The sequence below is a fragment of the Leuresthes tenuis genome, unplaced genomic scaffold, assembly GCF_036924035.1.
Source record: "Leuresthes tenuis unplaced genomic scaffold, fLeuTen1.0.hap1 SCAF_2, whole genome shotgun sequence".
Taxonomy (NCBI): Eukaryota; Metazoa; Chordata; class Actinopteri; order Atheriniformes; family Atherinopsidae; genus Leuresthes; species Leuresthes tenuis.
The window spans coordinates 6,912,920-6,926,863 of NW_027325356.1; the positions used below are offsets into that span (position 1 = coordinate 6,912,920).

Genomic DNA, 13,944 nt, shown 5'->3' on the forward strand with positions numbered 1-13,944 from the left:
CCCTTTTTGTACCTTTTCTCTAATCCTTTTCTTATCTTTTCTCTAATTTTGAGTGTGACATTAGATAATGTGAACAAAATCTGTTTTTATTTAGTTTATGTTCTTCCTTTCCATAAAACCTCTCTTACTGATTTTTTCCCCTCTACTGTCTTCACTGGTTTTCTCATTAACATGTCCATATTACCCTCAAATGAACTTTCCACTTCGCCTGCCATTTTTTTCTCAAGTTGCTATGTGGTGGTCAGCATAGATTCAGGGCTCAAAATGTGTGAAGAGAAACAGAAACCTGTTGCTGACCTACATGAGTTCTGATTAGCAGCCAACAATTTAAATCTGCTTTCACAAATGAAAACTCATTGGAAGGAATGGGTTAAGGATTACTATCCATTATGCTGAGACTGGAAATCTGACGTGTATTGCTATGTTGGATTTCAAACAGATCGGAAGAGTTTGAGCTGGCAGCTAACATACTCTTTTTCCTCACAAGGAATATGCCCTTGCTCACTCTTGTCGACCCTAAACTCTTTTACCTCCTCCTAAACCTCTGTTTCTGTGTAACAGGGTGGGTACATGGTGAGTAAAATGCTTTTACTACAGTTTTGATTGAATCACGCAGCTTTCGAGAGTCTTAACATCACATTGAATTCTCTTTGTGTAAATGTTGCTGATGTTTAACAAGAAACAAGCTGCTTGACTTCGTTGCTGACTAACTGTGAAGTTATTTCATGAGAATGACTCACTTCTTCTGCTGTGGGAAACATGCCACAGTTAATGCTACACACAGTTTGTGCCTCATTACAATGAAAATTGCACATATGCCTGTGTATTGGAGAAATTGGTGAGCATTACATACTTTGGATGCTGTTATGTTTTACTGTAATTAACACAGATATCCAGAGTTATTCATGGCTGGAATAAATCTATGAAAATGACAATTGGCTGTAGACTTGCAGCCCGGATTTACTTTCCCCTGCTTTGCTGCATGCTTACTAGAAAACAAAAACAAAATACAGTATATCTAGTCATTAACTTAACCAGGATTTGATCTGAAACTTAGAAAGAAAAGCTGGTGTCTCTAGCGGGGATTTAGTTTTACAAACTGTTTACATCTATGCTTGAGCTTCATGGCTTTACTGCTAGAAAAATCCTCTGCCAGGATAAGTTTTTCAGTCACTGCAAAATGCTGCTTTTTTGTTTTGTAAAATGAATTCTGATCTGCAGAATCAGATAACACTCAAATGTCCTAAAAGTACAGATTTGATCCTCAGTGATCACTTAAACACATCACTCTTCAGATGCAACCCACAGCTTTTTTAGCCAAGATGTCAGAAGTTAGAGGTTTTCATAGTTGGCTGGAAGCTTTTGTTTTGATTCCACAGCTCTGACAGAAGAAAAATGCCCGAGCTCCAAGTGGAACGTCCTGTGCCGGCCATGTTGCGAGTACCACCTGATCCAGTGTCGGTGTCCCTCCAATGGTTTGAGGGTGGGCTACACTGTTCCCTGCTGCCGGAATGCTCTGGATCAGTGTGACCCCTGCATCATCCACCCAGGTGTACTTGAGCTGTCATGTATAAGTGCATTTTACCTGTCAGAATCTATAAGATGCTTCAGTTGTTTACTGTTCTTTGTTGTGTACTGCTTATGCTACCTGCTTCTGTTTTCCAAGCATTTGCTGCCCACAGGGAGAACAAAATACATAATTTCCTTTTTATTGGATCATATTTTGTTGAAGAACAAATTATTATAATGTAAGCAACGTTCTTGAGTCCTGAAGTAAACTGAAATGTTTGAGCTTATGTTGTCAAGCCAACACTTAAAACTGCCTTTGTCCTTGTCAGGCTGCAGTCTGTTTGAGAACTGTAAAACCTGCCACAATGGAACATGGAAAGCCAATGATGACTTCTTTGTCAATGGAAAGTATTGTACAGAGTGTCGTCAAGGTTGGAGTGGAGGGGATTGTAAAAGTGAGTCATACTTCTCTCATGCAGTATAACTGTATCGCCTGACTCTGTGACAGAAATGACTTAATATTCTTTATCTCATTGATGATGAAAAACAAGGATCAAGGATACAGAAACTTCAGACTTGAACAGCTGCACCTGAATCAGAGTACAGCTGTGCAGAATCATACATCCAAGTGATGATATATTTCATTGACTCTGTGATTGTGATCATCAAGATTCTTTCAAATTTATTTATATATTTTTTTGGATCACATTTGCCAGTTGTTAGTCATCATATAAAAGGATAGTGTTCACACAATGACTGACAGATCTTTGAAAAACTAACGTAGGCTTAAAAAATCTTTTATGCATCATAAAAACTTTAAAATCTGCTTAATTATGCTGTATTAGAAAAAAAGGCTTCCTCTTCGTTTGCATAAAGTAAAAGTAATTACCACATATAGTCGACTTCTTCACTATCTATGAACACATACACCATGAAGATATGCTACAGGAGTTCCTTAACATGCTTTGCCTTTAGCCAGGTTGACATTGTAATTGAGAATTTGATCTTAATGAGTTGCCAGGTTAAAAAAAGATTCAACAAAATTAAGAAAAAGAAAACATTTAGAGAAATTAATTGGCTCTAAGACTGCCATATGCTCATTTGTGATACCTGACACAGACACTTGGTGGTGACAGTGCTTTTTTGTTTAGTTCATCTAAGCTACAGCTAAAATCAGCAGACAGGATCTATTTGGAAAATAACAAAAACCAAACAGGTTTACCCTGTTTCCATTTACTCACAATCATGGTATTTTTCCTGTCTTGAATTTTGACTGCCCAGGGCACATTGTCTCGTGAATGCCGCTGAGTCAGACACTTTAATTAGATTTACGTAAGACTAAGCTTTTGTAACTTCTCCTGCCCTCCACCATCCTTGAAAGTAATAGAAAGGAATAGGCAGAATACTAAAGAGTGACTAATATCAATGAGGAGAATTTTACATCTTCTTTATCCATTCTCTGTTCGCTGAAGAGCACACCTCAGCATGAACAACAGCATGATATAAAGTATCATGGTTATTGAAGTGCCCAATTGGATCTGATTACCTCATCATTTTTTGCCCATTATCTGCAGTCTTACACAGCATGCCACATTACTGGTCCGGCTTGTAGCTCTTAGAATGTTTAGTGCCACTGTGATAAACACACATTTAATGGTAATGTTGTTTTTAGGAAAGTAATTCCTATTCTTTTTGGGGGCAGTATGTGGAGGGATCATTCAGCGAGCTCAGGGTCACATAGTCCTGGAGAGTTACCCTGCAAATGCCCGATGTCAGTGGACACTGCAAGTGGAAGAGGGCCACATCATAGAGCTCAGGTATGCGACTTTAGTGCCTAAAGGAAAAAACTTGCGAAAGATGTTTGTTTAAATTCGGAAACACTTATCCATCAATTTCTATGCCCATATTATCCAACTCAGAGTCCGGGAGGGGCTGAAGCTTATGCCAGGTGCTATCAGGCAATAGCTCTGTTGGCCCAGTTCACCATACAGACAAATGACCATGCACATTCAAACTCACTCGTACGCTCAATTTGGAATCACCAGTTAACCTAACTTCTATGTTTTTGGACTGTGGAAGGAAGCTGGAGTACCAGGAAAGAACCCATGCATGCATGCATGGAGAGAACATGCAAACTCCACACAGAAGGGCTTAAGCCATGATTCGCACCTCCAGCCTTCTTGCCGTAAGGTGACAATTTTAACCACCACCGTGTACTACCAGAAATGGTCACATGAGTCATATATCTCCTGCCGCTTACAGAGATGGTACTTTACAGTAAGCTGTTACAGGTCATATTTAATGGTATGAACAGACGACCTATTGGATCATTTCAACTGGAGGACTTGTTAAAAGGCCTTTCGTCAAATGGCAGCTGGTATAGGCTCTGGCCCCCCTGTGACCCTGAATTGGATTAATCAGATATGGAAAATAGATGGATGGACTTGTTGAATGTAACGTAGCATTTGTCTGGAATGTTCCTTATTATTTCCAAAAATGAGTGGGAAAGTGAGAAGAAAGTTAGATAGTCTGACCTCCAAATTCTGCATGTAGAAGACCACTTTTTAAGTCTTTAAAGTTGAAATATTATGTCAGAATCTCTGAATAATTTACAAACTTTCTCTGCTCTCATGGCTCTCAGGTTCTCTGCGCTCAGTTTGGAGTCAGACCACAACTGTGGTTATGACTATATTGAAGTTCGTGACGGTGAAGATTTGAGCTCCCCAGTGATTGGTCGATACTGTGGGAAACAGCTGCCTCCTCCAATTAAAAGCTCTGGCAACTTCTTGCACATTCTCTTCACCTCAGATGGCTACAATAGCTTTGATGGATTTGTTATCATATTTCAGGAGAGTTCAGGTAGGTATAATCGCATTAAGTGATGTGAATGCTACTTGTGCAACACTGAATTTATACATGCTGATGAAATACCAAAACACTCAACATAATAAATGTTCACAGAGGTAGCTGGGGTTTACTGAAATCAAAACATAAGGACGTCCTTAATTCAGACGGTTGTCAGCTTTTCCAATACAAAGGATCACTTTCAGTATGACATATCCATATTTGTGATATTCTGTAGGTATATCCTTCTGGTGCTATGAATATTTAATACAGATGACTCTGCGGCCTCTACATACATAATGCAGCACAGACGCCCCAGGACACTTTTCCTTTCATACCTTTGAATCTGTGCAGTCTGCGCTTTCTGTTAGGGTAGTGATGTTAGACGAATAGTCAATGACAAAGATTTTTCAGGCCCGTTCCTCTGCTCTCAGTTTGCTGTCTTTGAAGCAAATCATGTCTCCAACTTGCATCCCATTGGTACAGCATCAGTAAGTGCTGAAGCACTTCTCAGTGGTACGTCTGCAAATAAGTTGAAGAACTAACTCTCAGGGTTTCTCTGGAAGTATCGTGGAGCATTTACATTTTCACTAGAAACACTGTTTTAAATGTAGCTTGTGCGGGTGGTCTCTTCATTTATATAGATGAAGCTCAATTAATGGTGTCACATAGAGATAAAACTGGAAATATGTTCTTTTTTCAAGCTCAGTTAAGAAAATCTAATAAATGCTGAGCTGAGGTGTGCAGTATTGACATCTTACTTAAAGTTGCTGTATAAAAATCTAACTGGAGGTGTTTTAATGTGATGACATAAAACATAAAGCTATCTTGGGATGATCAGATAGCCAACTGATTAGGGCTCCTACCACGTGAAGACAAATGCTTTGTTATTACCGTGCTCTCCTTCACCATACATTTACCAAAATTAACTTTATTCTAAACTTACGTTGTGTTAACTTTAATTTGTTGTGTTAATGAATCTGTCATTTATCTGTCATTTATCACAACCTGAACATTTTTCCACAGTTTCACCCATGAAGAATGCAACATGTGCACCCCCAGAAATAACAATGAATGGTTCCATGTTGCTTGTGAATGGCCTTAAAGCTGAGTTTGTATTTGTAAACTACTGATGTTATTCACCTTTCATATTGACAGGTTCACAGCAGAGGAGCTGTCTACCTTACGGAACATGGAGTGGCACTGTTCCCTTGTGTGAAACAGGTATTTTATTTTACTCTCTAGATTTTGGTCTTGATGATTTGGAAAAAAAGCTAGGTATTAAAATATTCTTGTATATTTTCTCCTCTGTCCGTATGAAGGGCACACAAGCCCAGTCTTGTGTTCACCTCCATCTAAATTGCTTCATGGCTACCACAGACCTGCAGACACAATTGAAGGTGCAAAGATAATTGAATTTTTCTGTAAAAAACCCTACTTATTGATCGGAAACTATCGTAGTACCTGCCTCTCTAATGGATCCTGGAGTGGGAGACAACCAAAATGTGTAAGAGGTAACTATTTTACTTGTGATTTTTTCTTATATTGCATGTTTTTTTTGATAGGTTTGCATGGAATGCTTCTTATTTCCTCTGGTGGAATAGCTGGCCCAAATGTGAGCCATTACAGAGCTATAAGTGCCAAAAGGGGACCAGAGCAGACAAATGTGTCTGCTATCTTGGACCCCACTCCTCACAATATCTTATCTTACTGAGACCGAAATTTTGCAACAAATGAAGCTCCTAAAGTGATCTACTAATTGTAACCTGCTTGATTTGCCTCTACAGTCTGTCGAGAACCTAAAGTGTCCGGACTTGTGCAGCAAAGTGTTGTAAGGATGCATCAAATCTCGAGGTATCTTTTTTGTTGCAATGTCGATATTAACTTAAAGGTGGCACTCTCAAAAGACACCAAAGTAATTTTGATTGTGTTATTGTGCATTGTATTTTCATGAAACTTATTGTTTTTGAATGGGGTTTTTGACTGAATAACTACAAAAGTGATCCCAAAAACTGGAGCCATTCTTAGGATAGATTTTTGGGATAAGATCAGTAACAGCAGAAGACATTATTATCTACCAAATTACCTTTGATGCTGCCAGCAGGGGCACAAATTACAGAACACAATGACTTTTAAGGAGGCTACAGGATTTCAGTCCCATTTCAGTTTATCTTTTTTATAGAATGAGTCTCTTGTTTTAATCTAGCTTATACAAAATAAGAAATGCAATCATACAAGTGAAAGTGGAAGCAATAAATGTGTCCCAGAGCTTAGCAGAAGACATACTGGTATGTGCTGTTGATACATTTTTAATTTTTTAACTTAATTTATGCCTGGTTTTGTAGTACAGTGCATTCAATGCTACCACATAATTTCCTCAAATGAAGCATTATAGAGCATTAAAGCAAAATCATAGGGTTTATTAACAGCCCTGGAAGCAGATAGCAGCTAGCTAACTGATAGGAAGATAGCAATAGAGTTTGCTCCATTTGCCTACAAATTGAGGTTAAAGGTTCAGGAAGGTTTGCAGGAAGTTAGAAGGTATCTAAGATCGTTTAGTAAGCAGTGCTTTTTTTTTTATTTATACATCAGTGTTGAAGAGAAGATATATAAAGAAAAACTGCATGACTTTTCCACAGAGAGAGTTCAGACCAAAGACTCTATCTCTTACCCAGATACAACATGCATGACCTTCTGTCAGCTGGCTTTATTCTGCTCACGTCGAGCAGACAGTCCAATGAAGATTCAGCCTTGGAGCAGATGCCTCGAGGTTTTCACCCCGTCTACACGAGCATCGAATATAAGTGTTCCTCACCCCTCTACCGGCACACAGGAAGCACAAGGCGCACCTGTCTGAAGACTGGCAGGTGGAGCGGGGTTCATGCTTCCTGCTCACCAGGTGAGATCAGTGTCCTTGGACACAAATCAGTAGGTTAAGTTTTTGTGACTAATTCACATTTAGCTGTTTTTGCTGTGAGACTGGTTGTTTTTATAATCTAACCTGGTCTGGTTTGACAAATGCCACATGGTGTCTGAAAATTTAAACAAAAAAGTGGTATCCTGTAAGTGATCTTTGTATTGCATTAATTATGACGTAAACATCATAAGATTATCTTAAAGTGCATTTATTAGTTATAATGTTTAAAAAACAAGGATCAAGTTTAAAAAAATGTAATGGCAATGATGTGCAATGATGGAAAGCACCAAAAAACCCTAAAATGTCTGTGTTGAAAAAGTGTCCAATTTGTACTTGAAATTGTGTAAACTCCTATTTACACAGTTAAGTCATTATATTTCAAATTATTAATTAATTGAAGGATAGGTATTTCCCTGAATTATTATTTTTTTTCCATTCTTTTCATTGGCCATACAACACACTCAGATTAGCTTGACTCTGATTTAGGAAAGCTGTTAAACTGAATTTTGGAATATACCATTGTCCTGTTTGTCATACTTATGGCCACTATGATCTCAAACAAGAACTTATAGGCTCACTTTTAAAAAATTGCTTGAGGAAATTAACTAAATTTGTTTCTCACACACTTAGATGAAAATGTTGAAATTCATTTTGTACCTTTTTGCAGACATGAAGCTTGGATTTTGATATATTTTTTTGTCTTGTCTGTTTGCTTACTTTCCACAGTTTGTGGCAAATTAGACACTTTTAGCAGACACAACATCTCAGACACTCAGTGGCCCTGGCATGCAGCCATTTATATCCGCTCACCCCCTGATCACACTGCAAGCAGCCACGGGTCCCCTGAAGAGACGGTGTTGGACCAGCAGGGGGCCTCAGAGGAGCCCACATTCTGGTCCCTGGCATGTAGCGGGGCTCTGGTCGCTCAGCGTAGAGTCCTGGTGGCAGCCCAGTGTGTGCTCAACAAGGTCAATCAGCAGCCCTTTGATCCTGCTCATGTGAAGGTTGTCATAGGGATGAAATCTCTGACGTCCAGGGATCTGCTGAAAAGCTCGCACCACCTCAAGGTACAACACAATTAGCAAGTCTTAAAACATTACCACTAAGATTTTTTCTAAGATTATTGTTTTTAACAAATATCTGTCATATATTTTCTTTTTCTTTCTTATTCTTCTTATTCTGGAGAATTTAGTCCAACTATGAAACAGATATAATCATTTCTGCAGTGTATCGTAAAGTGTAACTTTAGTGTAATTAAAATGTATTTATTTTGTAAGTCTCACTTTTGTACAGGAATCCTAAACAGATTTTGAAATGCATATTACCTTAATTGCTTCATATCTTTTTTTATAAATTGTTATTTTCAGGTCATAGAGCACTCAAAAGTTTCCATGACTGCTTAATCTAACAAGCAGCAAAGATAAAAACATTTAGCGATGAATACATTTAATCTTTTGGATAAGTTTTTGTTTGTACTTTGTGCCAGATTAAATCCTTTGGAATTTAGATATGTACTTAAAGCTTAAATTGCACTCACACTTTATTTGATTTGGATCTGAAGTGTTTGCAAATCATGATGAATATTACCTGATGTTTACATAAATGCAAAAATCAAACAAACAAAAACTGGAACATACTTTGGGCTATGTTAGGTATTCTGTCCATTGTTATCATTTTCTCTACCTCCCCTGACAGGTTTCAGACATTTTGCTCCATCCACATTTTCATTCTGCTCCAGACACCGATTTGGCTGTGCTTAAACTAAAGGACAAAGCCAAGATCAGTCAGCATGTGTTGCCAGTGTGTCTACCCAAAATGCAAGGAGGAGAGGTGACAGTGCAGGAGGCTTACACTGTGAGATGGATTCTGCCAAACAATCCAAGGCACCGTCATACAACCTCGAGCCAGACAAAAGTTGTTGAGCTGAGTGACGTGGCTCATTGTGAAAGAGAGTTTGCACAAGGAGGGGCAAATACCACGGTGATCGGTGACAACTCACTCTGTGTCATGAGCAAGTCGCCCAGTCCTCAAAGACCATGTCCTAGTGTTATTCCTGGCATTGCAATTGTGCAGCCTATGTTTTCCTCCTCAAAAGGAGTCCTGTCAGGCTACGAGGAGACCCAGGAAGCCTCTGGCGCCGGCTGGCAGCTGCTTGGTTTGGAAAGTTACATCTATGAGAAAAACAGCTGCCGCCAACATAGTTACTCAGTTCAGACAAAAATTGCAAACTTTCGAGATTGGATAGAGGAAAACATCAAGTAGATGTTTTCATTATATAGAGTAGATTTTCTATCAAAGTGTCGTGTAAACTGCCTTTTAAGAAGCTCTTCTCTGTGTTGTTGTTCTGAATTATTTTTGTTGTCTGCACATGCAACAAATCCTTGTGTCAAAGAACTCACCACGATACTTATTGATCTTTGAATGTTGCATTTTTTTACCTCTAGAATAAAAATGTCTTACAGATACTCTTTATCGAGTTTTTGTTGTCCAGTATCTTAATCCTGCACTGCATCTCAACTGATAACATTATCACCTTCAAGAAAAACTATATGAAATCTTTATCTTTATCCACTGATAATCTCTTGGACTTGCTTGTCTCAGTCTATCTCTAGATTGTGGCTTAAAACCAAAATGTAGCTTTACCATTTGTTATCCACTTTCAGCTCAACTACCTCAATCTATCCTTCACTGAAAAAAAAGAGTGTTTGTATCACCCTCTTAGTTCCAGTTCTCTTACTAGCTTGGCAAGTCATGTAATCTCTGCCAACTTCAGGCTTCTTGACTCTGAATATGATAGACATTTTTAGAGAAGAAGAAATCATTATCTGCAAAGTCAACCACACATTTCTGCAAATGTGCAGACTGTAGGTGTTTCTCTTTCTGTCAAAATTGGGACCTTTGACATTCAGTTTGCATGCACAGTCAAATTTCTAATAAAAGAAAATATTCAATTAATCTAGTAGAAAGGACTTAACTTTCTTTGAAACAGCCCATTACAGCGTATTGCATTTCCGTGGACAATTCCAAGCCATGCATATGTGCATGTGCATGGCAGTACACCAAGTACAAACTGAACATTCACCTGTCACGGTAAATATGCACAGAGCGTGTGTGTCTGCAGCCTGTATGCATGTGACGTTATGCATTCGTGAGTTCCTCTGCAGACTGTTCAACGTGTGCTGTCATTGAAAAACACTCTGAGAGGATTTGCTAAAGTTAGCTCTCACTCCTGCGACAGAGACACCCGATGTGCTCACCCAGGCTTTGTGCAGGACACCTGCAAAGCCCGGCCAATTAGACAATGAGTCGCTCAGTGCTCAGTCTCTGCCTCTTCCAAGGTGAATTGCACGGATAAAAGCCGATCTGCAATTCAAGGTCTGTATGTCTATTATACACAAGATGACACATAGTTGTGAAACATAATTGCATTTCTCGACAAAACATGATAAATAACCTTATAGGAAATGCATGGAAGTAATGCATTGCAGATATAAACAGTTTCAAAACACTTTGATAATTTCTACATTTGAGTGAGACTTGCATTTGGGCCTAATGTTGTCCAGAGGTTTCTGTTGTACCATGATTCTATGACGCTAAAAACTTTGAAGGTCAGCTAATCTATCAGTCTTTAAGAGGGAGAACATCCCACCCACACCTGAAAGGAGGCACTGACCTCTCATCTCAAATCTCCACCTTCTGTGTGCACATCAGGGTGTTTGTTTAGCTTGCTTACATTTCTTCACCTTAGTGTAGGAGGAACCTACTGCTACAACAATTTTCTCTCAAAAAGACTGCTTATACTAAGGCTGCTTTAATTGTAAACACAGGTAAAAGGAAATTAATCAGAAAAGCCCAAACACATTTCAAGAGAGGACTTCAACAGGTGAGCACTTTCCCTTTGTTAGAGATGAATAATTACTATATGTCTCCTTTATGAGAAGAGGAAAGTCTTTATGAGAAAGTATAGGAAATAAGTTTTCATACAAGGAATTCAAAATGTTAGGGAGAACAACTCTGTCTGCCATTTATATCATTGGTCAAAACTCCATCTTTTGTAGTGTAAATGATTATGTTCATCATGGATGGCATTCCTCATACTGTAGATAGCTGTTAGGTTAAACATGGACTTCTAAATATAGTTTTAAAAGAGGATTTGCCATAGATGATGTGACCCCATTCTGAGCATACCTGAGTGAGATGATTGGTGCTTGGTTGTATTCCTATTCCCACTCCTGGGTGGATATCTTGATGTAGGTCACGGCAGGATGGTGGCACAGTGCTTCCACTGAAAATCATCACACCGCAGTGTCTTGAAATAAGCTGAAATATAAAAACTGTCAAAATGAAAGATTAATGAATTTACATCTCAAGACAGTAACTAGTGTCAACTAGCGCATTGTGTGGATGTGACAGTTTCTTAAAGCAATGCAACACCGCTTGCCTCGGGCCACGTGTGCATCAGTAAAGATATGATGCTCTGTGCGATCGACTCCCACCACAACTCAAGACAAAGCCGCAAGAAGATGAAGTTCAAAAGAATCCCCTCAAGGGTTAGACAGTTAATCCCAAGTAAATTAACTTGATAGATTTCACACCATACAGTTTCTTCTTCTGCACTTTATTTCAGGGAAGGTTACTTACCAGGGGCGAATGGTCGGCAGAGGGCTCTGGTGTGCCTCCCTGCTTAATCAAAATTGCTATTTTTTCTAATCCATATTTAATTCTATTATATATTATTTCATTTCATTGTTCCTGGGGAGGGAAAAGAGGCAGACGCTATCTTTTTGTTGCCTTACGTGAACAGCTTTGCAGAAAAGAGGCTAAAAGCTGAGGAGAAGTGAATGTATGCGAATAGTCAGGTAATTTTAGCCGCTCATTGTATTCAAAGGTGACATGAAAATGATGATACTGTTTTCTTCCTCAAACATAAAAAACAGAATCAGTCAGCATTAGTGTAAAACATCGTCACTGAACTGAAGACTTTCAGTCAATCAAATTCAAATGGTCAAGAATTAAGAATAGAAAAAAAAAGTCAAATCTAATTAGGAAAAAGAATGAAGTCAATAGGAAGCTGAGTTATATAAGTGGTTGACTTACCAGGAAAGAAGGACCTCCTGTGACGTTCAATGGAGCAATTAGTCAAATTAGTGATTGAGAATCTCTTAAACAAATTCCAATGCCTGACACAAAATGTCCAAAACAAAAGACCCAAATTAGATTCCACCACTGCCTCCACCTCCTTGTTTGTTGTTAACTTTGGTCCCAACCACGGCTTTGGAATATCAGTGCTGTGATGTCTCAATGAAAATTATTTATTAATTAATTCATCTCATTGTCCATAGTGCTGAGGTAGCTAAAGCATTTGGAATTGCACATTTTCCCTTCATTCCCACAGTTTCATCAGATTAGTAATGGATCTATAATATTCTCATAACTATATATAAGCTCAGTTCAGCACTATATCATAACCTTCAGTGCTGCTGAAAAGGCAACCCTGACCAAGCAAGTTCAATTAATGTTTTTACAGTTTTTAGTGTAGATGTACTATCTAATTCTTTAAATTTCAAATCAAGTTAGAATAGTTCACTCGATAAGCTGTAAATACACTTATGATCTTTCTCTGAAAACTGGATTCAGTGTGTATTAAAGTTGGCATTTCTATTCAAAGACAAACATGCGCTTCCATCCCAAAACATGAAGAAATGTTCAATTGTATAAAAATATTGGTGGAAGCCTATTTTTGATTGTGTCATATGTCAGTTACATCCACTGTAAAACTTGAGTGAGTGAAAAAGAAGACTGACTCAGAAGAACCACAGACAGAAATGACCTTGATTATGAGGCATTTGTATGATTTAAGTCCTTCAAGTACAGTTAAAGTTTTTCTTAATACTGGACTAATGTGTTTGTGTATATCTTTGTTTAAAGTGGTATTTTAATTTTGATTAAACCTTTAGCTTGAGACCTAAGATTCCATGCACCATAAAGATTTGGATGTCGATGTTCATGGGAAGAGGTTTACTGGTCCATCTACCTAGCTTCTCATTTCCGTTCATTGTAAAGAAAATAAGCCTTTTAATTAAAAAAGCAAATTGAAGGGGAAAAAAAGCTGCATATATATTCCTTACTAATGTAACACAAGATGTAAAAGGTCTTTTTAGATTCTCATTCATCCAGGTCATCCAGGTCATGGTAATCTTAAATGCTTAAATTTAAGTCAAATGGACACCCAAGCACCAAGAAAAGAAGTCCAGCTGCCTTTTATTCAAACAATTTAGATTACAAGATGTAGACCAGATTTTAGAGCTGTTAGAGGGTGTACATAAATGTTTGTTACCATAAGAAGTAAGTCCTCAGGTTAAGCTGCGTTTACATCTCAGACTGTCACACCAGATTATCGAGTTTGAGCCCCACCCAACACAATACTGTAGAAGGGCTTTTCACATTTCAGCTTCACTGTCAGTTTCAGTTGGGGTTTGGCTTCAAAATGATTAAATACACGCTACTGATTGGCATTATGTGGCATGAATGCTTTCCTAAAGTAAAATGTAACCATCTCTACTACTACAGTTTAAACATGTGGACAATTTTAGCTTTTACTCATTTTCTTGTGCAACTGGGCTGATTTAGCTTTAATGTGTCATCTGTGTGAGAAGGGACAAGAGGACTGGAAT

At 38.3% G+C, this 13,944-nt stretch overlaps 1 protein-coding gene across 1 annotated transcript; it reads left to right on the forward strand.

The window, feature by feature from the left end:
- Positions 1–275: 275 nt before the first annotated feature.
- pamr1a (peptidase domain containing associated with muscle regeneration 1a) lies at positions 276–9,692 on the forward strand. The gene is made up of 11 exons (XM_072381199.1): positions 276–573; positions 1,380–1,550; positions 1,839–1,964; positions 3,212–3,326; positions 4,151–4,368; positions 5,512–5,577; positions 5,676–5,867; positions 6,141–6,207; positions 7,029–7,252; positions 7,997–8,337; positions 8,966–9,692. The coding sequence occupies exons 1-11, from the start codon at positions 492–494 to the stop codon at positions 9,530–9,532; spliced, it is 2,169 nt and encodes a 722-aa protein (XP_072237300.1). The 5' UTR covers positions 276–491; the 3' UTR covers positions 9,533–9,692.
- The last annotated feature ends 4,252 nt before the right edge of the window (positions 9,693–13,944 follow it).